The sequence below is a fragment of the Cryptomeria japonica genome, chromosome 6 (assembly GCF_030272615.1).
Source record: "Cryptomeria japonica chromosome 6, Sugi_1.0, whole genome shotgun sequence".
Lineage (NCBI taxonomy): Eukaryota > Viridiplantae > Streptophyta > Pinopsida > Cupressales > Cupressaceae > Cryptomeria > Cryptomeria japonica.
Genome location: NC_081410.1, coordinates 42,730,276 through 42,757,633, shown reverse-complemented (window position 1 = coordinate 42,757,633; position 27,358 = coordinate 42,730,276). Strand labels below are relative to the sequence as shown.

General features: G+C 37.5%; 1 protein-coding gene across 3 annotated transcripts in view; it reads left to right on the top strand.

Annotated features, from left to right (window-relative positions):
- LOC131072144 (uncharacterized) overlaps positions 1-27,358 on the top strand; it is a 173,196-nt gene that overhangs the window by 125,823 nt on the left and 20,015 nt on the right. For all 3 annotated transcript variants that reach the window (XM_058008219.2, XM_058008217.2, XM_058008218.2), the window contains 3 exons: positions 25,840-25,952; positions 26,066-26,145; positions 26,420-26,540. In XM_058008219.2, coding sequence (XP_057864202.2) covers positions 25,840-25,952; positions 26,066-26,145; positions 26,420-26,540 — 314 coding nt within the window. The remainder of the gene's footprint in view (positions 1-25,839; positions 25,953-26,065; positions 26,146-26,419; positions 26,541-27,358) is intronic.

Here is a 27,358-nt window from a genome sequence, read left to right as displayed (position 1 = left end):
GTTTGGCATTGAAGGTCATGTTTTGCACAACATGAATAAGGAGTCATAAAATTATCGACTATTCATATATGTGCTGAAGCAGTTATAGTTTCATCTGTTTGTGGGTTCTCTGGAGGCCGTTATTTCCTTGATTGGCACGGTTGCTTCATGGTTGGTGGTGTGGCATTTTTTCTCAATTGAGAAAGGATTCTTTGAATTCTTGAGTTGTTGTATCCGTTCACACAATTATAACTGTTTGGTGGCATGGCATTTTCTGTGGGTGCTTTCTTTGACTCCTTGCACACTTGGAACCTGAAATGCCTGGGTAAAGATAATATTGGGATATTTCAGAAAGAAGTGCAGCTATATTGTTATTGTGGCACATGGAAAGATAATGAATACAAATATTATTAAAATATTTCTTGAGCCGATTCTTTGAAAGAGGCATCAATTATAGTCGGGTGATTTACAAAGTTATTATTTCTTGGTGAAGGAGCGATTCATATTTTGGGCGATTATTAAAGAAATATTATGCTGTATCTTGGTTGGGGCGATATTATATGTAATCGGGTCATCTACTTGGGCAATTTTAATGTCAAGGCAATAATAATAATATTTGATGTGTAAATCGTGGGCCATCTCCTCTGGCACATGAATTCATTCCTTCACTTTGGCGTGGTCTTTGACTTGCCTTGGTCATGTTAGTTTATTTCATGGGCACAATTAGCTTGCCGAAGACCTTGGGAAAGCGTGGAACAACATATTGAAGCGGAATCAATATATGGGGAAGTCTGCCAATGTTACCTGTTTGATTATTGAGCATTTGATGAATGGAGAAGCTAAAATACCAAAGGCCAAGGTTTAAATATTATCGTGGAACATTATTGGAATGAAATCTCAGTTGAATGAGTGGCGAATAATGTATTGCTAATATATTTTGTTGGTGTTGGAAATAAGCCACACCCGGACCGACGATGGACTGGTCCAAGAGGGGCCAGTAGCTCAGTGGTAGAGCACTCCAGCATCGTATGGAAGGTCCTAGGTTCGAGTCCTAGCTGGTACATGTCTCAACATGGTATCAGAGCTAGGTCTAGGCTAGGAGCCCCAAGCACACGAGAGGTGTGGCTTAAGGGGGGGTGTTGTTGTTGGAAATAAGCCACACCCGGACCGACGATGGACTGGTCCAAGAGGGGCCAGCAGCTCAGTGGTAAAGCACTCCAGCAGCGTATGGAAGGTCCTAGGTTCGAATCCTAGGTGGTCCATGTCTCAACATATTTAGCGCTGGAATTAAAGACTTCAGTGTAAATCTGGAAATCTGTTGTCTGAAACAAATACTCTATTCCAACATTGTTGTGGTGTATATTTATGCACCAATATTTTGGAATTGACTCTGGTAATCAGGAGAGTTCTGCCACTGGTTGTGGTTGTATTTCGATATTTCTGTGCGTGGCTAGTGCTGGGTGATGCTCTCCATTCTTTGAAGACAGCCAACATTTCATCATCAACAAACATTGAGTCGTTTCATATGTACAGGAGGAGATAATCATTACCGTAAATATTCAAGAAGGTTGTGGTTCGATTCTGAGCATTGAGGTGGACTGTTGCTAAATAGAGAACAATGGTATAGTTTGGGAATTCTGAAGACAAAAGACTGTATTGAGATTGGCCTGAAATTATTTCCTGAATTTGAAAAAAGCCCTTCCAAGTATTATTGCATCCCTCAGCTTCTAGCAAGAATTCCTTTAATAAATATCAACATTTGAGACTTCAATGGTTACGGATGGCACTGGTTAACTCTGTCCAGGAAGTAATCTCAGGTGAAGGCGTATGGAAGTACAAATGTGGCCTTTCTGAGAATTTGCATTACTTATATTAGCAACTGATGGTATAAAGAATTTTGAGAATTGCATTCCTATGTATATCATTGGGTAGTAGGTTCGTGAGCAGGGTTTCAGGTCAGAATTCCATTGAATGTTCCTATTACAGTCTGTTGTTCATTACATAAATCTTCCTAGTGCAATTTGTAATAAATTGTTAATGTTGTACACTTAACTGAGGCATTATGATTTTGCAGTAAAAGGGCAGATGTTTGCTGTACTATTTAATTCATGAGTTCTATGTTTGTATGTTGATACAAGTGTTTGTATCTGTTGTTATGATTAGTCATGTTAGCTTTTGAAAATTCTATATAAATTGGAACATCAATTGTTTGAGAAAATGCTTTTGAAAGAGAGGTCAATCTCATGATGAATCCAAACTATTTGCGAAAATGATGAGTGGTTTATTGAGTACATGACAATTGTTTGACAAAAATACCTACATAGCTGAGTGGGTAAAGAAGAGCAAAAAAAAATTGGTCTAGAACAGGGGGTGCTCTTACAGTGCTATCAATTGAGGTAAAGGTAAGCAAATTGTTTTAAGTAAAGCTGAGTTGATTGAAAAGTACAACAAACTGGGCGAGATTCGATACAGCTCTGCCAATTTGTTGAGAGAAAATTCAGAGTTTTATAGATTAAAGTATGGCTTCAATCTTAGCAAAGGCTTTAAGTGATGCTGGTATCAAACTCAATACACAAACTAAATCAGGAGATGTTTTCATTACTCTGAATCAATTGGAGGGATATTTAGGCTTAGTGGGGCAGTCACCTTCAAATTTGTTGGAAAAAGCTCTTTTTCCAACAATGACTTTTCTATGTCAGCCAATATGGTTGAGCCATTCAGATGATGATATAAGAATTATGGTTGCAATTTGTTTGAGTGAAATCATGATGATTCTGGCACCTCAAGTTCCATATGATGACGAGACAATGAAGGAGGTATTGCACTTGGTTGTACATAGTTTTCAATATCTTGATGATTTCAGAAATGTTCACTATTCAAGAAGAATTGCTATACTAAAAATATTTGCAAGAATCAAAATTAGCAATCTTTTAATAGATTTGGAAATGCATGATTTGATCTATGATATGTTTCATCATTTCTTGGCCACAGCCAATGGAAGACATGACAAAGAAACTATTGCAGCTATGAAGACCATTATGGTCTTGTGTGTAAATGAGAGTGATGTTATATCTCAGCCCCTATTATCCATGCTAATGGCTGTTCAAAAAAAAGAGTGGGCTGTCTCTTCCACTGCATGTGAGTCAAAGGTGTGTTCAGTTCTTGTGAGGGAAGCAAAAAACAGAAGATGAAAGATTCAATTCGGAGAAAAAAGAAAATGCCTTCCGTAAAGATGGAACTGTATCAATTCTCCCAGATGTTTTTCCCGATGTTCATGCATCGATACCAGCTGAAAATGAAAACAATGAAGTGGTTAAACTAGAAGTTTTGATTGCCCAAGAAGTTGATATATATTCTGAAATATTGATTGCACTGCCGGAGGTTAAAGATGTTGGTGATTCATCCTTTCATTTCAGTGACATAGGAGGTTTTTGGTTTGATTTCCAAAACAAGTCTTTAGCTATGCAAAATGAAATTTCTTTCCCTCATGATCCATGTAGTAGGACTAATATTGGAAGTGTTGATTGTATTGAATGCAAATCTGATTTTCCCTTGCATGCATCTGATTTAGAGCAAAGTCCTAGTGTCTCTAATGTTTCAGATTTTGAAGTTCTTGTTGCAAAGATTAAGGAATAGACACATCAGATTGGGAACAACTCTATGGTTGAGAAGAATTCTGATTTTCTCATGCAGCATGTCAGCAGTACATCATCCTTGAGTGATCAAGATTGCGAAAGATACCTCTTGGCATCAGCTGAAAAAGAAGTTCAGATTCTATCTACAGTGGATGGCACACATAGGTATGTGGAAAATTTAATTCATAACATACCAAGAAATCAAAATAAGGTTACCATCTCCCTTGCTGATTTACGATCAATTAAGAATGATATGGAAGAAATCAAGGCAACTTTCTTGCATGTAATTCATGATAGAGATATGGCTACTAAGGTTGTAGAAGAGGCTACAAATTTATACAAGGAAACTGAGAAGAAGTTGAAGATTGTTCAAAGGACCATTCAAGAAACAAAAAATTAGTTTATTACTACTAAACAATTTTGGGAACAAAAGAATAAGGGAATGGTCAAGGAGATCCAGGAGACAATTGAAGAGGTTGACAACATACGTGAAACCTTTTGTTCAGACCAGCATTTTCCAAAGTCAAAAATTAGAAATTTAGATCAGCAGGAACAATGGTTTGAAATTATTGATTCGTGACAATCCACTTTTTGAGTTAGATGATGGAATTCCATCCAATTCTAGCGATGAAGACGAAGCTAAGCACAACAAAATAGTGTTGAGACAGGATGGGAGTTGTGAGCTTTATTCTAGTAATGTTGTTGTTCCTATAGTTCTTCATCATATTGCAATCCATGAGATGCAAATGAATAGATTTCTCTTTGAGCAACAATCAAGTTTGGTTTGGGTTGATTTTGGGCAGATCAATGGTGAGTTCTCACAGGGTTTAATGTGGATGGTGGAGAGAATTATACAAAATACTATTCCTATAGTGGTTGATTTCAATTTTGATGGTGACATAGACTCCATTGAGATGTTGGCACAATATTTGTTCCTTAGCATTGAATTCAGATATTCCAGTTTGGGTTATGGTGATGGGCACTTCTTGGAATCTTGGGAGTTGAGGATACAACTCGACAACACAAGTCAGTTTGTTTTAATCAGAGTGGTGCAACATCAACATGGTGGCTCTTTCCTAAGACTAACTTGGAATCCTAGAATCACATGTGGCTCATCAATTGTTAAAGATGAGTTTGCAGATCTGTTACAGATAATCATCAACATGTTTTTGGGGAGAAATGAGGAGCTGACAGTAGTATGTAGTGCTCCTAATAGAAGATCATGGCAGTTTCCAATATTAGTATGGGATCCTGGTGCTCATTGCTTGAGGACAAGCAATTTTGGGCATGAGGACTAGTAATGTCCCCTTTTGGCTTAAGATATAATTAAATAATTAAAAAGCATGTTTAATTATTTAATAAGCCATTAATGTAATTATTTAATATTATTCCTTTTATAAAAGTACATCATAAGGATCAAAGAAACGGGACTCGAACTCGGGAAGGCCGAATCGGACTTGGACTTGGGACTCGGCGTCAGACTCGGCTCTAGACTTAGCTGGACTCGGGAAAGTGAAAAGCTCAATAAATTTAGAGATTTTTAAAGATTTAAAACTTGTTTCAGACACCCTTTGTTGAATACACCTTAAAGACACAATAACATTATCAAACTCGGCTCATTTGATTACATGCACAAGTATACATCAATCACATAAGCATAAACGCAAATTGTAGCTGAAGAAAATAACAAACATAGATATATAAATATTGTCAAATGTATACAATATTACAAAACTCATGGAATAAAAAATCCATGTCATCATATGATCATCATCAAATGTTTCATACAAATACCAAAGGTAAATACAACTACAAGCCTATGTCTCAGAGGAGCGTGCACCCTCTCGCCCTGGCCCCCTGCGAAGGCGTTTAAGGTAGGTCCTGGATGATTCAACAGCCATAGTCGCTCCCCGTGACACCATGCCATGCTCACCAACATCAGGAACAACTGTGTCACTCTGAGTCTCAGTATTTCCTGTCTCTGCTCGTGCTCTCTGCTCCTCCTCTGCCATGGCTACAACCTCAGCCTCTATATCTACTTGGTCGATCCAATCAGTGTCATCATCACTAAAGACAGTTGCAGGAATCTTAGGATTTGTCTGACTCTCATTGGCCCACTCTGCTTCAAGATCAACCTCATCTAGAATGATAGGAGAGATGTCAACTAATGCATTCTTTCTCATTCTCAGGCGGAGGTTGTAGTGAACAAAGACGAGATCATTCATCTTCTCCACAGATAATCTATTGCGCCTCTTGGAGTGTATGTGCTCAAACATACTCCAATTGCGCTCACAACCTGATGCGCTGCATGGTTGGCTCAAGATGCGAATGGCCAACTTCTGAATATTTGGTGTCGTTGGGCCAAAAAAGCTCCACCAATGATTTGAGTTTGAAATGAGAAATATAAATAAAATCAATCTCACTCATGAAATCATTTAACAAGTTACAATACACAATAAAACTAAAATTAAGCCTTACAATTTATTTTTACCTGGCATCATAGTTGTCCTATCGTCTTTGGCAACAGGACGAGAGAAGGTCTCCCCTTGTGCATCTGAGAACAACTGTAGCTCTCTCGAATAAGCTCTATCTGAGAAGTACCATCAGGTCCCATCTTCTCCATGATTGAGTATAGCCCATTAAGGACCTCCACATCAGCCTTGAAAGAAGGGATAAAACGGAATGCCGGATTCAGATAATAGGCTGCTGCATGGATGGGCCTATGAAGCTGATGATGGCATCTCCTATCAATGATCTCCCAAATGGGACCATACTTGCTCTCATCTCCTCCATAGATGGATCTGATGCCCTCCTTCGCCCTATCCATGCCCTCATATATATAGCCCATTGCGGGCTTATCTCCATCCGCAACTCGCAACAAAACCACCAAGGGCTTAACAAACTGCAAAATTGAAAATATTGTGTAATTTAGAAAAATGAGCAAAAAAGAGAATACATATAATCTAAGTTACCGGTTCGGGTTCGGGTACCAGTTCGGGTTCGAAGAACTCGGTACGCCGGTACGGCAAAATTTTGAAAAGGGGTTTGGGTTCGTTAGTACAAAAACATGTAAATTATATATATATGCAACCTATAAGCATGAATTAAGATTAGCATGTCACATAGCATCATATAAACAAGAAAACCAACATAAACTTGTAATCATAGCATCATGATCATACCATAACAGCATCATATACATCAAGTCTAATATCAAAATGATAAAATATTCAATTATCATTGTTTCAACTTTCAACAATTTAAAGTTTGATCATTAAATGGATTCAAACTAAGAACATCCAAGTTTAATTTTTCAAACTGAGGACCTGGATTTTGCCGACATCGCCCCCAATGGGGTCAAGGGGCAGCGCCCCTTGCGGGGGTTTGGGGGTAGTGCCCCCAACGGGGTCAAGGGGCAGTGCCCCTTGCGGGGGTCTGGGGGCAGCGCCCCCAGCGGGGTCAAGGGGCAGAGCCCCTTGCGGGGTCGAGGGGCAGCGCCCCTCGCAGGGTCCCGGGGCAGCGCCCAGGGCGCGCTCCCTGTCGCGGTACAGGGCGGGGTCGAGGGGCAGCGCCCCCGCCGCCAACACCAAATCACAACCTTCAAACCCACACGGAACTCCATGGCGTGCATCAGTTTTCTGTTTTTTTAAGACGTCTAATTTTCTGCTTTTTAAGGTTATAACTTTCACTTTTTACAAGGCGGAATTGAAAAAAAAATTAAATTTGCATTGTTTTTTGACTTTACGGGCCGCCTAGCTGCCCAGGTTCGACTGGGTCCACCCGGGTTCGACTGGGTTCGACCCTGGGTTCGACTGGGTTCGACCAGGGTCGAACCCACTCTGGGTTTTTCGAACCCTGGTCGAACCCAGGTCGAACCGGACCCGTACCACGGACCCGGTCGAACCCGGACCCGTACCAGGGGGGCCCAGAGGCGAACCCGGTAACCTAGCATATAATAAGTTATAAAACATGAAGTTAAATTGTAGAATTTAAAAAAAAATTACCTTCACTATCTCATCACAAGGGACCCAAAAGTCTTGCTCATCAAAAATGCAGCTGCCATATCTTTCCCTGTAGGGGTGGTAGCATAGGATGAGGAAGACCACTCCTCACCAACAATCATACGTCTCAAGGAAGACTTAGAACTAAGCATGGACTGCAATGTGAGGAAGTTTGTGGCAAATCTTGTGATTCCTAGATGATGCAACTCCTTCTGCTCTGTGTATTGTCTCATAAGAGCCAACACCCATGAATGATTATATACAAATTTGCAGGCATTTCTTGCCCTTTCTACACATCTCTTGGCCCATGGGATTTTTCCAATATCCTCCAACATGAGGTCAATGCAATGAGCAACACATGGAGTCCAAACTATAGATGGTTGCCTCTCCATCAATAGTCTACCTGCAGCAAAATAATTTGTTGCATTGTAAATTGTAATTAATGGAGGTACAAACTACAAGATAGTAATTAATTTGCAAACAAAATTAGTTTGTAATCAAAAGTTTACCCGTAACAACATAATTTGCTGCATTGTCGATCACCACCTGTACCATGTTCTCCTCACCCAACTCATCAATCATCTCCTCTATCTGCTCACATAGGTAGGTGTCATTCTTGCAATGGGCGGAGGCATCAATGGAGTTGATGAAAACGGTGCCCACTGAAATAAAAAAATAAAGCTAGGTCAATGATCATTCAATAAACCATTAGATAAAAAATAAAAAATTAAAGACTATATGAAACTAAAATTAATCAATCACCTGCAAAAGAAACAAGAAAATTAAGGAGAGTTCTATTTCTTCTATCCGTCCAACCATTAGTCATGATGGTGCAACATTTAGTGCTCCATATTTGGTGTTGTTCATCTAAATCCTTCGTCACATCATCCACCATTTGAGACAAAATGGGTCCCCTCAAATCACTCTCACTAGGGGCTTTGAACCCCGCCTCGCATATGCTAAGGGCATCAACCATTTCTTGCCAATAAGGAGACCTGTCGCAAATAAACTCAATGAGATATGTTAAGTATAAAAATTCAATGAGATAAGTTAAGTATAAAAATTAAAACAATCAAACATAAAAGTTATAAAACATTCACCTGGCTAAAAAGAATGGAATACTGCTGTAGGTCCAAAACCTGCCAACTGCCATTTTAGCAGCATCATGGACCTCCTTGTTCCAACCCATGCCCTCAAGCGACTGTTGGGACCCAGGAGTAGTGCGAGGCACAAAGAAGGAATCCAACCTAGATTTACGAATCCTAGGTCCAATGCTAACACTCCCACTACAACTATTAGTTCTAGGAGCATGAGAAGTGGCGGTGGCACTGCCACTTGTAGAAGTAGAAGCGGAAGCACCAACAATAGCAAACTGAGTGGGGCGATATGAAGGTAAGGAAGAAGGGCCTCCAACACAACCTAACTGTGTCCCTCTTCCTAAATTTGCCTCTCTCCCAATGGCCGCTTGATCCTCCTTTTGTTTCTTTTTCCTTTCAATTTCCTCAACCATTACGTAACATTCACATACGGCCTCAGGGAGTGCTTTTAGGCATGGTTCAACATCATGTCCACACACACTAGCAATATGGTATTTCAGTCTATATATACCTCCATGGAATATTGTTTTGCAAAATGTAAATTTTGTTTGCCCCTTTCCTTGCCCTAGAAAATCCTCATGATATTTCCAAGCAGGGTCCTTTCTAATGGGGGGTCTAGAAGTTGAAGTAGACATTTTAGGATAGTTTTGTAAAACTTGAAGTTGAGGCAAATAATAAAGTGAAGTTTGCTGCAATAAAACATTACAAATACAAAATAAAATTAATACATACATTCAAAAAAACTAGAGTAGGGTTTGTCAAACCCTACTTTTAAAAAAAAGAAATTTACAAACCGTACATAGTACAACACTACAACTACATACTACATGCTAGATACAAACATACAAAAGATTTTGAATGAAAATGTAAAACTTTCAAAATAAATGAATAGAAAATGGAATTTTTGCATACAAGAAACAAAATAATCTTCAAAAAAACAATCTTACCTCTTACAACAAGCTTGAAATGAGCTGCAAACTCTTCCTATCCAACTCTTGATGCACCAAATCCAAACACAATGCAGCTCCAATGTGACAAATTGAAGAAAACTTGAGCTTCCTCCTTGGTGGTTTTTCTTCTATGCACCCTTGTTTTTCTTCCCAACTCACTTTACTCCTCCTATTTTTGCAAGTGAATGAAATGAAGGTCACTTTTAGGGATACGAGATAATTAACAAAAAAAAACGGATTTGAAAAAGCATTGCAAACTAATTTTTTTTTGGTCTTTACTTTAGCTTGACGCCGGCCGAGTTTGGGGCTCGGGACTCGTCGAGTTTGGCGAGTTTGAGCCAAACTCGCCAACTCAGCGAGTCAGACTTGGACGAGTCCGAGTCCGAGTCCTAGGGACTCGATGAGCATGGCTTGGACTCGGACTCGCCGAGTTCAGGCGATTCTCGGCGAGTCCCGTTTCTCTGGTCATAACCTCCCATTCCAACTCCGAAGAAAGAATATCTACAACATATTGCAAATTGCCAATACCAAGAAAGAAACTCCAATGCTAGCTTGCCTGTTAGCTGTGGCCAGAAACATTTATTAAATGTGGCCTTTATTAATAAATTTATTTAACCTACAACATTTGAAACTAGACAAAAGCAAAAATTAAATAAAAAGCTCATTTTGGTTGACGTTGGACAACTTGTCCACCATGGGTGCTCCTGCATTAGAATTGTTTGACATAACGCCATGACAGTCGCTTGCACACCAAATTTCAATGGAGATTTAATATTTTATTATACACACATTTCTATAATGTTTGTAATTAAATATTTATAATGCTCATTTATGGGAATTATTGTATTTTATTGTAAAACACATTTGAAAATTCAAGAAGGGAAGTTGAATTGTTATGTAAGTGATGGAGATATTTCACTTATTTATTGTAAAGCCTTATCATTGTACAATGACTATTTTCCTCCACATAACAAACATACAAGGATTGAGGAGAGACTTTGTGCCCTTATTTTGCAAGATTGAGAAAAAACTTTGCAGAACTTTGTCTCTTGTTCTTCATGGAGTTTGGTACTGGTCTTGTGTCTTTTGTAAAATCTATTTCTCCATTTATCCTTGTGTCTTTATGTTAAATGTATGGTGTTGAATATTCATTCATCTATTAATGTTCTATAGGTAGTATTGTATTGTGTTTTCCATTCAAGGTTATGTATACTTTTTCTGTATTTTTTTGGTTTAATTTTAAGGTACCCATATACGAATTTCCTTGCATTTCTTGTCTAGGGTTTCCCCCTTTCATCTCTTTTATCATTTCTTTTTTGTGCCCTTTCATACTGTTTGGTAAAAAGTACACAAAAATTTATAGGCATGTAATGTTCCCTTTTTTGGCATTGGTGAGCGAGAAGGAGATAATTTAACTAAGTAAACTTGTCTTCAATTAACATTTAGTCAACTTGTGTTGAAATAATTAATATCATGAATATTTAATTAAAATGATTTAGATTGGGGACCAAAAATAAAATAATACAAAAGTTATGTTTGTGGGTGAAAAACTCATTAATTATTATTTAAAAGTGACTTTTTCTAGAAAGTTCTTGTGAAGATTATAAAAGGAGGATGAAGGGAGTCATTTGGGCATTGGATATTTTGTAGAAACCCCAATTATCGACTTGAGCAAAGTTTTATTGCCTTAGGATGAAAACCATATGACGAAGACTGGTTTTGGGATTAAAATATCTTCCATCGCTAGTTGTAGAGGTGGGCTTATTAAGAGTTCACATTGGAGCAAATTGATTTTTTCATATCTTTGAAGCTTCAAGATACTTTGATGTGTGTGTAGGAAAAGGTCATAGTCTGCGTAGGCTCCAATAAGACAATTACAACTTTGGCAAGGGTAAGAAGGGTTCATGGGACTTAATAACTTTAGTGCTACCTTTCGAGGATTGCCATACCAAAGGTGTGGACTCATCTAAGATGACGTGGCACCCATTATGTAATTCATTTCAAGTCAAAATTGCCTCAACATTAGTCAAAGAGAGAAATCGCTGCCTTATGTTAGTCGCAACACATGTAAGACAAGGAATCTCCTGAAAAAGAAGAATTGTATTAGATTATATGAGCTAAAGTGACACATGGGACCTTGGAAAAAAGGTCTTACAATAGAAAAATCCCATCATTGTCAATAGGGATCAAGTTATGGTCATTTAAAGACATTGCCCATGTAAAAAAAGCTGTCATACAAATTTTATATCTTTTGTACCACATTTTGGGTGCGTTGGGGTGATCGGCGTTTAGGGAAAAAATTTCCTGTTGGCTGCTACGTGTTGTGAGGTATTCACATATCGCCCCATTGCAAATGGGGCCCTGTTGTGACGTTTTCACACATCGCCCCATTGCAAATGGGGACCCTTGCTTTTTTTTGCTTTTTAGGGTTTGTTTTTTTTAGGTTTTTTAGGGTTTTGTCAGTTGGCCTTTGCATTTTGAGTGTCGCCTAGGGGATCACATGGATAGGCAAGTCCGGCTTGAGTGAGGTCCTGATCCTGAAATTTGGCTAAGTCTGAAGTCCTGATCCTGAAATTTGGCTAAGTCTGGAATGTCCTGATCCTGAAATTTGACTAAGTCTGGAAACTGAAAAACCTCAAAAAACTAGATTTTGCAATATAACTCCTGGAGGTCTAAAACCACTCTCAAACATCCTGAAAGTATATATGGAATATAACTTAAAGTATAACTTATACTTAAATGTTATATTCCATAAAAGTTATCCTGATAGAGAGTTCGAAAAGTCAAATTTCGCTCCTGTCCTTCACTGAGGATCCAGAGCGAATTTCGCTCCTGTCCCTCTCAGGAGGACCAAAGCGAAGCGCTCCTGTCCCTCACCAAGGGACCAGGGCGATAATACTTATTTGAGCCATTCCTGACCTTGTTTGGACGAATTGAGACATCAAAGGCATGGTGAAGGGCAAAATGAGCATGATGGAGCATACAGACTTGATCAAAAGCAATGAAATGATGAAGTTTTTGCCTAGAAGGTCAAATTCGCTCCTGTCCCTCATTGAAGGACCAGAGCGCTTTTCTTTATATGCACAATTTTAGACTTTTTTTTGGACATTAACTTTTATTCATAGCATGAAGCAGGATGATATCTTCCCTAGCAAAGACATTTCATGGTGAAAAGTGAAGCATTTGGGCCTGGAGGACAAAAATCGCTCCTGTCCCTCATTGAAGGACCAGAGCTTGAAATCCAAAATTGCCTTGTCCTTGAAAGATTTGAACGATTTCGTGAATTGAGAAGATCAAAGGAGATACATTTTATCAGTTGAATATAACTTGAAAGCGCAATCATGAGGAAAATTGACCCTAGAAGCAAAATCGCTCCTGTCCCTCTGCCAGGGACCAGGGCGAATTTAAGTGATAGCTCCCGTCCCTCTCTCAGGGACCAGGGTGATTCCTCCACAAGACAGGTTTTGAGCGAAGATCAAGTAAGTGTTAAGTTTGAGGCAAGCAAAGGAGGCGTAACGAGTCCGTTGAAGATAATTTGAAGATTGTAAAAACGCCAAGTGAAGCCCATATTGTCCTAGGCGCTCCTGTCCCTCTCCTAGGGACCAGAGCGATTTCTTCCTTAGACAAATCTCTCGCCAAGATGAAGCAAATTACATGTCAAGGATGAGTGAAGGGGAGCATAGCGGATCCATTGAAGATGGTTTTAAAAGTTAGCAAAGCATGATTGAACCTACAAGTGAAAGTTCGCTCTTGTCCCTCAGCCAGGGACCAGGGTGAACTCAAGGTTATTTAATATTCCCTCCAAGCTTAAATCACTCCAAGCTAAGACACAAAGGGGCAATGATGTTTGGAACGCCTCGGAGAGAAAGTAAAGTATCAAAGACCGCAAAGGTGATGGAAATGCCCAAATTCGCTCCTGTCCCTCTCCCAGGGACCAGAGTGATGTGGTTAGTGTCCCTTATTCCTCCCATGCTTAGGCGCCAATATTTTCGAATTACATTAAAATGCCAAATTCGATAAAAATGTGAAAGATTTAATTAAATTGGTATTTAAAAATAGGGCATGGACATTCAATAATTAATTTAAAGCCTTTAAAAAATCGAAGTTTTTAATTACAAAGGCATTTAATTAATTATTATTAAATTAAATTTTAAAAAAAAGGGAGCGCTTGGGGTATTATTTTGCAAGGTCGGCCCCCTCTTTTATTAAATTTTATTTGTTTTTTGGGCCTATTTTCCAAGTCGGCCTAGGGGCAATTATCAAGATGAGCGCCTATATAAGAGGGGTGTGTTGAGCATGTTAATCCATCATTCAATCATTTGTCCAAGTGCGATTTTGAAGGAGCAATAAGGAAGGCGAAATTCATCTTGAAGGCTATTGGAGAGGCATATTTCTTGCTAGTTTGGAGGATAATTTCCAGATTTTTGAAGACATTTGGAGGATAATTTCCAGATTTTTGAAGACATTTGAAGGCGAATTTCCAGATTTTTGAAGAGGAAGGTGGAGTTCTTTTCCAAGCTAAAGGAGGTGCATTTTATCCAAGGGAGGTCTTGATCTACATTTTGCCTAGCGAATTCTCCTATTTTTGCATCATTTTTTAGAATTAATTCCCAAGTGGGGGTATGGCGTAATCACCTTGGCACCATTTTTGAAGATTTAAATTTTGCTTTGAAAATCCTAAATTAGGAAATGATAACTCAAGATTTATCATGAAGTTTCCTAATTAAAATCTTGAATCTTCCTTTTAAAGTTTAATTTTTAGATTTCAAGATATATTACTAATTTTAATATTTTGTGTAGGCATCAAATGGAGATCCCGGAGTTGTAAAATCTAGCCAGATCAAGGACGGTCTCCTCCAAGGACGATCAAGCAAGGACAAGGGCGACCTTCTTCGATCCAGCCTAGCATTGACAAGGGCGACCTCCTCCAGCCTAGCATCGACAAGGATGGCTTTCTTTGGACTAACGTCATCAAGGGCGACTTCTCCAATCCAGTATTCCAAGGCAAGGTACAACAATCATCCTGCACATCAAGGACACAAGAAGTTAGAACAAGGGTTCGTTGAAGAAGCAAATAGTTCCAGATGAATTAATTAAAGCTAGCTTCTCAACAGCATCAAGTTGAATATCTACCAAGTTACAAGTGTCAGATGAGGTGGCATCCCAGTCATCACTCCTCCAGTCAGTGTGGTCCACCTCAACATGTCCAGATTCAATGTACCTAACTCATGGAAGGTGGCACAAATTCCGATGTACCTACCCCGGCTATCCATTGGTGGAATTTTCCAGAGAGGACATGTGTCCAAGCAATACAATTTTATCATTGGTCAAGCATTAAATGTTATGTAATGGTTGTAACAAACCCTAATTAGGGTTTTCATTGTTGAATCTTGGCCATTGATCTCGAATTGATCTAAGCCATCGAATTGTATTGAGGGCACTATATAAGCCCTAGCATTTCATTTTGTAAAGGCAATTAGCAATAGTTAGAGAGAGTTAGAAGATAGTTGGAAGAGTTAGAATATAGTTGATAGAATAGCAATTAGAGTAGAGTAGGGAGAGAAGGCAAAGATTGTTGCCAAGATGTTGTTGTAAAAGACTTGTAACTTCATTGAAGAAATGGTGAAATTTATGGGTCGATTCGACGATTTGCATGGTCTTTATACTTCTCATATTTGATTTTATGTTATTAGATGAGTGGAAGAAATGTGCTTGATTGATGGTGGAATTCGTATATCCATACTACTAGCAGTTTGTTGATTGCAGACTTGCCTTGCGTAGTCAACTGGAATCATTCAGCTTAAGCTTAACTTCAATTGTCGCTTCTTCATTGATATGCATCAACCTGATGGTGTCTATGCCTGCAGTGATGATTTGAACATCATAAAGCTTTCCTTCGAAGATCGCACTAGCCTTGTGGAGATTGTCCTGCGATGTCAAAACAAGACGTAGTTAGAATTTCATCAAAGATCAATCATTGCTCCTACATTCCTTAGTATTAGGATTAGATTCTTTCCTCACCCTCGTCTTTTTTCCTTTTTTTTCAAATCTAAGCTAGTGAAAATCCTGTGTCCAGCAATATTCAAAGCAAATCAGAAGTTCAGGCATCAAGTGTAAGTCCCCTTGTGATTCCAGCAAATCACATCATACCACAAAGAGCTTATCCACACGTAGAGACCCTACACACAAGAACCTTGAAGTCATCCCGATTGATCCTTTTCGCGACATCTTCAGCATTCGGAGGCTTTACTCAAGAGAGGATAAGGTACCCTTGGGTATTTTATTCTGTGTTTGATTGTGTACAAAATACATGTCAACAGGACCCCCACTTTTTTGCTTTCTAGGTTAGTCGTCGTAGCTTAGTTGTTAGTTGTTGTCGAGTCTTAGCTATTAACCTTTGCATTAGAGGGTATAGACGCTTGAAATGGCTAGGAGTCAAGTGAATAGCCTTGTGTGAAATGTGAAATGAGTAAGTTTGTAGGGTTTGGGTCTAGCTAAAAGATCTAAAGAAGTTGCTAGTAGCAACAATCCCAAGAGTTGAAGGTTGAAGGTAAACTCCAATTGCTTTAAATACCCTTGGCCGAAGTTGTTTCCAAGAGTCTTCATCTCACAAGCTTGAAGGGAGAGAATGAATCAAGGTGATATGCAAAGGAGCAATTTTAAGATGTCAAATCACCTTAGTCTCCAAGCCTCAAAACCACACTTCATGTTGAGTGATAGATGAGCGAATTTTCCCTTGAATGCATTGATTGATAATTGGTGTAAGTATGAGTTTGAGTGTTTGAATGAGTTATTCCAAGGGTTGAATTCTTGTGCAATGAAATAACTAATAGGCTCATTTGTGATCCGCCTCATCTCTAAGTCTTCTCTATGTTTTAACTTCATGACTTCACAATTTGAAGCGAACTTCATGAGTGAGAGATTTGGAGCAAACTTCATGTTTGAAGGATATGAAGCGAACTTCATGAATGAGGAGATTGGAGCAAACTTCACTTTCAAGCATTCATAAACGAGGTTGGCAATAAAGGAATGAAGTGAAGGATTTGAGAACACGAACTTCATGAGTTGCCATCTTGGAGCGAACTTCATGACTTGCCACCTTGGAGCGAACTTCATGACTTGCCACCTTGGAGCGAACTTCATGAGTTATACTTTTGGAGCGAACTTCATGCTCGAGAGATTTGGAGCGAACTTCTTCATTTCGAAAGTCGAAGAATGAGGGAAATTTAAAAAGCGCCTACTTCATGATCAAACACTCAAGAGCGAACTTCATGATCTCACAATTTGGAGCGAACTTAATGACTTGCCACCTTGGAGCGAATTTGATCAATGAGCATACATAAGCAAGCCTACATGAGCGAAGTTGAATGAGAAATGAAAGATGTTTGATAGTAATCGCCTTGAATGGATTCAATGCCAAGTGAGCTTCATGACTTCATGTTTTGAAGTGAACTTCCTGAGTTGCTATCTTGGAGCGAAATTCCAACTTCATGAGTTGCCTTCTTGGAGCGAACTTTCCAACTTCATGAGTTGCCTTCTTGGAGTGAACTTTCCAACTTCATGAGTTGCCTTCTTGGAGCGAATTTTCCAACTTAATGAGTTGCCTTATTGGAGCAAAATTTCCTACTTCATGAGTTGAGCAATTGGAGTGAAATTTCCTACTTCTTGAGTTGAGCAATTGGAGCGAAATTTCCTACTTCATGAGTTGAGCAATTGGAGCGAAATTTTCTACTTCATGAGTTGAGCAATTGGAGTGAAATTTCCTACTTCATGAGTTGAGCAATTGGAGTGAAATTCCTACTTCATGAGTTGAACAATTAGAGCGAATTTCCTACTTCATGACTTCACCTTTTAGAGCGAACTTTACAAAATGCAGTTCATGAATTTGGATATTAAAGCGAACTTCATGAGTTGGTGATTAGGAGCGAATTTTATATAAAGTGCACTTCATGAGCTAAGGAAATGGAGCAAAATTCATGATCAAAGGTAGAAGAGTGAATTCGAGTGTATTGAGAAGCATGAGTGCACTTCATGAGTTAGAAGTTGAGAGCAAACTTCATAAGTTGACAAAATGGAGCGAATTTTACACAAAATGCACTTCATGAGTTCAAGGTTTGGAGCGAACTTCAGGAGTTGAGGATTTGGAGCGAATTTCTACAAAGATGAACTTCATGACTTAGAAGATTGGAGCGAATTTCATGAGTTGAGAAAGACAAGAGAACTTAATAAGCAAGGTGATTGAAACACGCTTCACATGCACACCATCTAGAGCAATCTTCATCCTCAAATATACATAAGCGAATCTCAACTTCATGTTCAAACCTACATGAGCGAACTTCATGGTTTGACCTACATAAACGAACCTCACAATTTGAAGGATATGAGTGAATTCCAAAAAATGAGCTTCTAGAGCGAATTTCAAATGAGTGAACTCTACTCCATGTATTCTTAATAGAAGGCTAAAGTTGCAAGATTTGGAAGAGCCATTTTGAGTCGAGGGAAAATGAAGGAGAGCAAGTTCAAAAGAGAAGGACAACTTCATGAACATCTAGGGTGGAGTAAACATCAAGAGCTCCTCTCCAAGAGTGAAAAAAACAACTTCAAGTGTCCCTTCATGAAGGCGAATTCTCTTTATATGTTCTTATTAAATCTATATATCAAGTGTATTTGATACTCGCTTGTTTGTTATGCAGGAGATGAAGCAAGATACTGGAGAACCTCTTCAAGAAGCTAAATCAGCAAACACAAGAACATCAAGGGGGAGAAGATCTCAAAGTGTTCTCACCACCTCAATTGCATGAAGAAGACTCAAAATGCTACTAGATTGAGAGACTTCAAATGTTCAATAGCTGCAAGCAATAGAGCGGGATATCTTCAAGGTTCTCATTCTATCACATTGACATGGAAAGATCACAGGAGTGCAAAGGAAAAATCATCTAACTACCTCAAGGCACTAGAAGGAAAGATAACCTACATGATGGAAGGATGTTTTACAATCTTGAATTCCCTTCGGGAATCCAAGAATTGAAGTCAGTACGATGAAGAGCTACATTCAACCAGTTGCATCATTCATCAAGTATGTCAAAAATCGAAGGAGGATCAACCAAAGTCATCACAAGACCTACATCGAACATGATTGAAGAAGCAGATAGTTTCAGAAGAGTTAATCAAAGTTTGCTTCTCATCATCATCATCACATTGAGCAACTGAATAATGTTGAGTATCAAGAGATATCTCTCAACATCCCTTCATGATGATGAATCAAATCAAGTTTACAAGTGCAAGATTGAGGTGGCAGCCTAGTCATCCCTTCCACCAATCAATGAAGTTCACATTAGCATGTCGTGATTCTATGTACCTGACTCACCAGTGATGGCACAAACTCCAAGGCACCTACCCTTGTTATCTATTGGTCCTGCCAAAGTGTTGTAATCATTGCATTGGCCAAGTTGAGTTTGTTGTAACAATCCCTAATTAGGGTCTCCATTGTAAAATCTTGGCCATTGATGGAGATTCAATCCTGGCCATTCATTGTAAATGAACTCTCTATAAAAGACTCAAGTCTCTCATTTGTAAAGGTTAATAGTTAATAGTGCTAGAATAGTTAGCTAATAGTTAATAGCAATAGAAGGATAGATAGTTTTGAAGAATAGAATAGCAATTCGAGTAGAGTAGGAGGAGAAGGTAGAAATTTTTGCCTAAGTTGTAAATGAACTCTTTTTTCATTGAAGTTATGGTGAAGTGTGTTGTTTCTTTACAATGTGCAAGGTTTCTTGTTGGATCTTCATGTTAGATGATAAATAAATTAGATTGAATGGAGCAATTTGTTGACTGTATTCATGTGGAATCCGTCTAGTCCATACCACTAGCCTCTTATTGATTGTAAGCGTGCCTTGTGTGTTCAATTGGAACGATATGAGCTTAACTTCGAATCGTTCTACATTCATTGCTTATGCATTAACTTGAATGGTGATCGATGTTTGGGTATTGATTCGAACATCTTTGAAATATCCTTAGAAGATTGCACTGAGCTTGTGTCAAATTGTTCAAATTGATGGTGAGACCTTGCTGAGTAGGATTCCATCTAATCAGTCACTCATCTTCCTGCATTCTTGGGATTAGAATAGACTCTCTTAACCCTTCATCTTTTGCCATTTTTTTCAAACTCTAGCTAGTTTAGGATCAAAGAGCATCACCATATTGTAACATCAGATGATCTAAGTCCAGCAAATCGAGCATTCAAATGTAAGTCCCCTTGTGATTCCAACATAATCACATCAACCAATTGAGCTTATCCACACGTAGTGACCCTACATTCATGAACCTTGGAGTCTTCTCAAGTGATCCTTAAGCTAATCTTCAGCATTTGAGAGATTTTATTCAAGAGAGGATAAGATACCTTGGTGTTTTATTCTATGTTCGATAGTGCGTAAAAAACACATCAACACTACGCATACTAACAATAAAGGCACAATGTTTAAGAGGAAGTCATGATTCTTAGACTCCATTTGTTGGCCGCCATCAGTTACCAATGGAGGTGTGGTGTTTATGTAGGGTGGTAACCATCTTTTGAGGGTAATGTGGGCTTGTAAAGGTATCCAATTAACTTGGAATTGGGTGAATCAAGATCAACAATCATCAAAATATTTATACATGCTATTAAGAGGTTAGAAATTGATTGTATCTTGTATTTGTACAAGAAGTTGCTTTTAATGTCAAACTTGCTTGTTAGGAAGAGCTCTTCTCAAGTGCATTTGGGATGGTTAATGATAAAGCTCTTGGTTGTGATGGCTTTCCTTGTTAATTTTGCAAAGTCCTTTGAGATGATGTTGGGCATGATGTGCTTCAATTCTATCATTAAGCATTTCATGGTAGTTCTTTAGGCCCCATAGCTTACCAATGAAACATTAAGTTCATACCTAAAGTTGCTGATACCGAGTTGATTTGCAACTAGAGGTTCATGACCATTTTTAATCGCTTACAAAATCATTGCCAAAGCTCTAGCCATGCATATTAGACATCTCTTAATGGTTGTTTGTCCTGAGTTGGTTTATTTAAAGCAAATACATCCTTTACATAGATCCAATCAATAGGTTCCTTTCATCAAAATTGAGTTTGAAAAGGCGTATGACAAGCTTGGATGCTATTTTATTTGTGCCATGCTTAGAGCTCTAATCCCAACCAACGGGTTGTCAATGATTAGTCTAGAACTAGTGTTGTGGTTCCTTTGAAGATGAAGATTCTAGTTCTACTTTTTCTCGATCACAATCACTAGTGTATGACATTTGATTGATGTTTATCCTATACCACTAGCATATTTGAGATGGAAGAGCTAAGTTGACTTAAATTCAAAATATGGCTGCTACATGAGTGGAGTCTCAAGTCACACAACAAAAAGGATTAAAACAAGGTATTACTACCCTATTTAGGATGTGCATGAAGTTGACCTGCTTACTTGAACTCGACAATTAGGGAAATAGATTCTTGCTTCAAAGGAGCATGTTTATTTTGCTCTTCGTTTTGACCTTTACAAGGTTCTTGAACCACAATGCTATGCAAAAGAGGGAGGTAAACATGAATTGTAGGCTGCCAATTAAGTTGATTATATGCTTTGATGAAAAATCATGGTTAGGAGTTGACTAAATTGTCTCTAGGTAAAAATTCCATTGGATGTATATGGTTTGCTTTGTTGGAGAAGGCTATTCACAATAAGAGAGGATATACTATAAGGATAAATTCCCCCCTACCATAGAGATTGTCACTTTTGGTTCCCTCTCTACTCCCATTTTGGTTAAAAGGTATCAAATTGATATGCAGAGCACCTCCTTGAGTGAAAATTCAAATGAGGAGGTTTACATGGTGCAGCCTTATGTATTTTAAGGACTTGGGAGTGATCATTTGGTTTGTCATCTTCATAAGTCTCTACATGGGTTTAAAGAAGCTCCATAATCATAGTACATTAATATTGGTTAACAACATAATGATTATGGATTTAGAATATATCTTCTTAATCCAAATCTTTCTATCAAAGCGATGGTAATAACGTTACGATTCTTGTCGTCTATGTTGATGTTGTCTCTATCATAGGTTGCAAGGCCACTACATTGTGCAAGTGAAATTTAATATATTTTATGCTTTTGATGTGAATGATCTAGGCTTCCTACAACACTGATTAGGTGTAGATTTTTTGGAACATGACCATTTCAATTTTTGTGGCTGAGGACTAGTGCTACAAATCTCGTAGAACACTTTCACTTGCTTGATTATAATCCTTCCATTACACCTATGAAGTTTGGTTGAAGCTGTCAGCCATTGATGATTCATCACTAGAGAATGAATTATTGTATTGACAATTGGTGTATAGTTTGATATATCTTACATCCACATGGACGGATCTTTTTTTTTGTGCTAGTTGTTTCCCTTGTTTAGGCCCAACCGAAGATTTTTCATTTGCAAGTATCAAAATTGATTTAAGGTTGAGAGGGTATACAAAATTGTTTTGTTTCTCCTTTGGATTGGGTATTGTTTTAGTGTAGGGTAAGCTTCAACAATTGCAGATTTATCTTCCTCTAAAGTAGAGTACAAAGCAGCTGTTAGTATAAATTGCAGAGCGATATGGTTATGCCAAATTTGGGTAATCTACAATTTCCTCAAAGTACAAAGGGTCAACTTTTCTGTGACAGTTAGGGAGTCTTGAATTCAGGGAAAAAAACAATTTATCATGCTTTTACTAAGCACATTGAGGTTCCTCATCACTACATTCAACAATTAATTGACATCAATGATAATTCTCTCCACTGGTATACATTTTGGAACAATGTACTAATCTAATGCCTAAACCTCTTGGTACTATTCTCATTGTCAAATTTGGTACAAAATTCAAGTGTCTCAGGTTTAGTTGTTAAGGGGGTGTTAGGTGTAATATAATGTTAAAAGTATACATTGCAAACATATGATCTAAATAATACCACATTAATTATGTATAAAATATAACTTTTTAATAAACTTATAAACACTAATGTAATATCCACATATAGTAATAAATACACACATACACTCATCGAACTGTGTGCCATCAAATTCTCTCAAACAGATGAATTTATTCTTCCAACAGTTTTTAATATATATTCTTAGAATATGTAATAGTGTAAGGCAGTTTATAGTATTATGAGATAAGGTTCAAATATAATATAAAGAACAAACAACTACTCTAATGACTAGACGTCATGGTACTATACTCATTGTCAAATTTTGGGACAAAATTGAAGTTGTCTCTGGTTTCGTCATTAAGGTGGTGTTAGATATGATACAATGTTAAACAATAATTGTAAACATATGCATTTATTACTTATGTTAGTCATGTAAATGACAGCACATTAGCTATGTCTAATGAACTTACTGTGTAAATCACAACACCAATGTAACATCTCCATACAATGATAATTACAACCATACATTCATTGAAGTGTGTGCCATCCAATTCTCTTAAATTCATGCATTTATTCTTCCAGCATCCTTTGATATATATTATTAGAATATGCGATAATAGTAGGCAGGTTATAATATTATGATAATGATGACTTTGCATTTTGAGTTTTTAATGTCACAATCATCTATCATGCATATAAGAAATACCCTACCAACGAGCAATTGAGTGGGCATGTGTAGTGAATCACATTCAACAATACATAACAAGGGTTAGCACTTCGACAGAATCGAATCTATTCACTTGTTTGACCAATGTAAAGAGGATGATCCTAGTTGTATTTTAAATTTTCTTCATTCAAACATCTCTATTTCATTATAAATTCATTATTTTCATTTTAACTAAGATTCTTCTTGCTGATACGAGTGAAGCGCAAGGTCAATTCTAGCCTATCCTCAAATTTTGAGATTTGACTAATACCTGATCAAGTTCCAAATATTTGAATTTTGAACAGATTAGGTTCACAAATTCTAGTTCTAGACACTTCATGCTTGTGGCAGTGGTGAGGCCGCACAAAGTTTCACACTCAACTCCCTTGATTTAAATTTCTTCTTCATTGACCTTACCTCTATTGTATGCCAAGTGCCTCTCATGAGACATCTCCTTCGCCACATACATCAGAATCCCTAGCATAGCCTTGGTCACTACTTCACTCAGCTATTTCATCTTTACTGCAATACAAATACTTGTTGCCTCCTTTTGCCACACACTTGCCCAAATTTGAAATCTATGTTATTAGCATGTGGGCTTACAGCTTGTTGCACGTTGTCTTTGCCTATTAAATCCTATAGTGATAAAGGCTCACAAATTCTAGTTCTAGACACTTCATGCTTGTGGCAGTGGTGAGGCTGCACAAAGTTTCACACTCACCTCCCTTGATTTAAATTTCTTCTTCATTGACGTTACCTCTATTGTATGCCAAGTGCCTCTCATGAGACATCTCCTTCGCCACATACATCAGCATCCCTAGCATATCCTTGGTCACTACTTCACTCAGCTATTTCATTTTTACTGCAATACAAATACTTGTTGCCTCCTTTTGCCACACACTTGCCCAAATTTGAAATCTATGTTATTAGCATGTGGGCTTACAGCTTGTTGCACAATGTCTTTGCCTATTAAATCCTATAGGTTCACTATTGTTTTCTCTAGCTTAGATTGCTTAGTCCTTGCCTCCTATACTTGCTACCAAGGTCGTCTTTGCCATTACCATAACGAACACCAAACTGACAATGACAATAATGAACAATAGCATCATAGTTGACAAACTCACAATCTAATCACAAAAGTCACAAGTACTTGCAAGCCAAAATGCTTGATGTGTTACTTGCCTAAAAACTCGTAGGCGATTTTTCGAAGAACTTGTGGCAGTTTTGATAAAAAGTCACCAAAAAAGGCCAAAAACTCGTGATTTTTTTGTGAAAAACCTGCCTAAATGAGTATAAATTTGGTTTTTCACCTAATATTAAAAAATTATATGATTTTTAACACATTTTTATAAACAAATAAGTGTCGAACACCTAGTTTTTCTCTTAAGTGATAAAATTGTGAAGATGGCACGCACCATGAAGGTTTGTGTGTTTGCTGCCCCTCAACCTCATTGGGGTTGTTGCCCCCAAACCCGCATGAGGGGCGCTGCCCTGAATCCCATTGGAGGATTCGCCCCTAGACCCCCATGAGGGGCACTGCCCTCAAGCCCATTGGGGTGTATGATATGTACTAAACTCTAATTTTGATTTATATATGATGGAAATCAATAATATGTTCTACAAATTAAGTAAAATGCTTTTTAAGAGTATTTAAATTTTTTTATGTATTTTAAATTGTTCGATAAAATTACCGATTATTGTAAAGTTTTTCCTCAAGTTTTTTGTCGAGTCCCAAGTTTTAACTTTCTTTAGCATGTCAAGTAATTGCCAAGTTTGAGTTTTAAAACTATGATGTACATAATGATGACTCTTGATATACTCGCAGTAAGCCTCCCCTTCGTGTTTCTTAGATCCTTCTTTCCCATATAGGTCTTTTATATGAGATTGGCCATGGCCAATGTAGTCCTTCCGTAGTTTTATCCCTTATTAGAAACCCTTGAATGCATTTTTGGAATAAAATTTAACAAATTATCTTTGCTTTTGCAAAGTACAATATACCTACCTATGGCTTATTAATTTTGTTAAGAGGGTAAAAAGAATTAATTAAAGGAACACACAAGTACAAAGGAGTTGAAGACTTGGAGTTGAGGATTTAATATAGGCCAAGATCAAAGACATGCAATCCCTTGATAGGTACAGTCCAATCAAAGAGGGAGATCATTTTGATGATAGGTTTGTATTTAGTATGTGTTCCTTTGTCTTCATCTTGTTAATTTTTGTTATATACATTTTTTGATCTCTTATTGCCTTATAGTCGTAATTCAATCTATTGCTTGTATATGATAGATACAATTTTCATCATTCATAACATAATCACTTTACACTATCCTTTTCCTTATAGGTTTGCTATAGTTTTCTTTGAAAGTATATGGTCTTTGTTTTGCAAAAGTGGGTGATAATTATTAGTTTTATTTTGTGTGTGTGGGTTCCATTTTCCAATAATTTCTAATTCAATAGGCTTTATCATGGAAATTGTTTTATGATGATTTAGGATTGTGAACTCCGAGTTGACATCATTATTCATTGTTTCCATGTGACACAGTATGGAAGAAATTGATATGGCGTATCGTGATGCATTGAATGGCCATCCTTCACGACGACCTCTAATTGAGATGACAATACCATCAGTTTTAGACAAAACAATCTCTCCGCCTGGTGTCATAACATTTCTCCATTTTTCTCATGTTTAGAAATTTCCTATGAGAATAGTTCAAAGAATGCATAGAATTCTTTTTTTTTTTTTGATATTGTTGATTATTGATTGACAGGGAAACATGTTATTAATCTTTTCATACAATATACACCTTATAAGCTCCAAAGTGGTGATTGGCAAGACCCAACTACAAGGGTGTGTATATTCACTTCATTACAGTTGGTCTTATCATATTCAAACAAAAGGCATAATGAAACAATTGAATATCATGGAAAAAAACCTAGAAATAATACCAAGAATTTGGTTTTATTAACATTATTCTATTTATATTTTTATTATTTTTTGAGCCATACATTAAATATGTATTCTATCATTGACAATTTCATCTTGTTTCAATCCTAGCGAATATAGTCTCTAAAAGTTGTGGGTTCCTCGTCCATGAGTACTTACCTTCTTTGGCCTAATGCAGGATGCATTTTCTAAACAATGTTTCAACTTAATTGATGAATATGCTCCCGGTTTTAGTTCATCTATAATTGGTTACGATATGTTGACACCTCCAGACTTGGAAAAGACGTTTGGACTTACAGGTAATACCAGTAAAACTTAATAGGAATGTGTTTTCAGTCTTTGATACAATGAGAAGATTGAACTTACCTTTTAATTTTGTGCGCTCAATATTTTGTATGTAGTTTCAAATGCTATGAGAAGATTGATCTGGCCTCTATTCCTAGATTTGGATATTTTTCAAGATAGAGTTACATAACTTTTATGAGCTTTACATTTGCTATATTATATAATTATCTACAGAGTGAAGTGAAAAACCCCTATAATTCCTAGATAATGCTTTTATTCAACTTTTGAATTTGAAGTCATTTTGGTATTTATTTAATCTCAATAAAATGCCTTTTCTTATGGATACAATTCTTCTACATTATCTGTCTATTTGTTGAGTTGTATTCTGATTAGTGTGTCACTTAATGGATTTGACCTCATTGAGCTTGGGAATAAGGCCCTTGGGCTTCAAGAAGCTTACCATGTATAATTTCTTACAATTTTTCCAAATTTGAGAAGCTATGATCCAAAGTGCTCATTTTCTCTTTTTCCTCCCAAGGAAAAATGAGACATAGATGTAAGGAACTTTTTCCTTTGTCAAAGCTAGTAAGTTGTGAAAGGAGATGTAGATATGATGAAACTTTTGCTACGTCTAACATAATAACTAGTGCATTGTAACAAAAGGCAATGATAAGCATGTAGTAGTAGATACTTAACAAAATCACATCATTATTATAAATGAACTACAATAAGTGTAATGTCCCCTGCTAGGAGTAAGTCTGTTTCCCATAATTAAATATACATCATCATCACTTATCATGCCTTTAATCAGATTATTTAAACTGGAGAACAA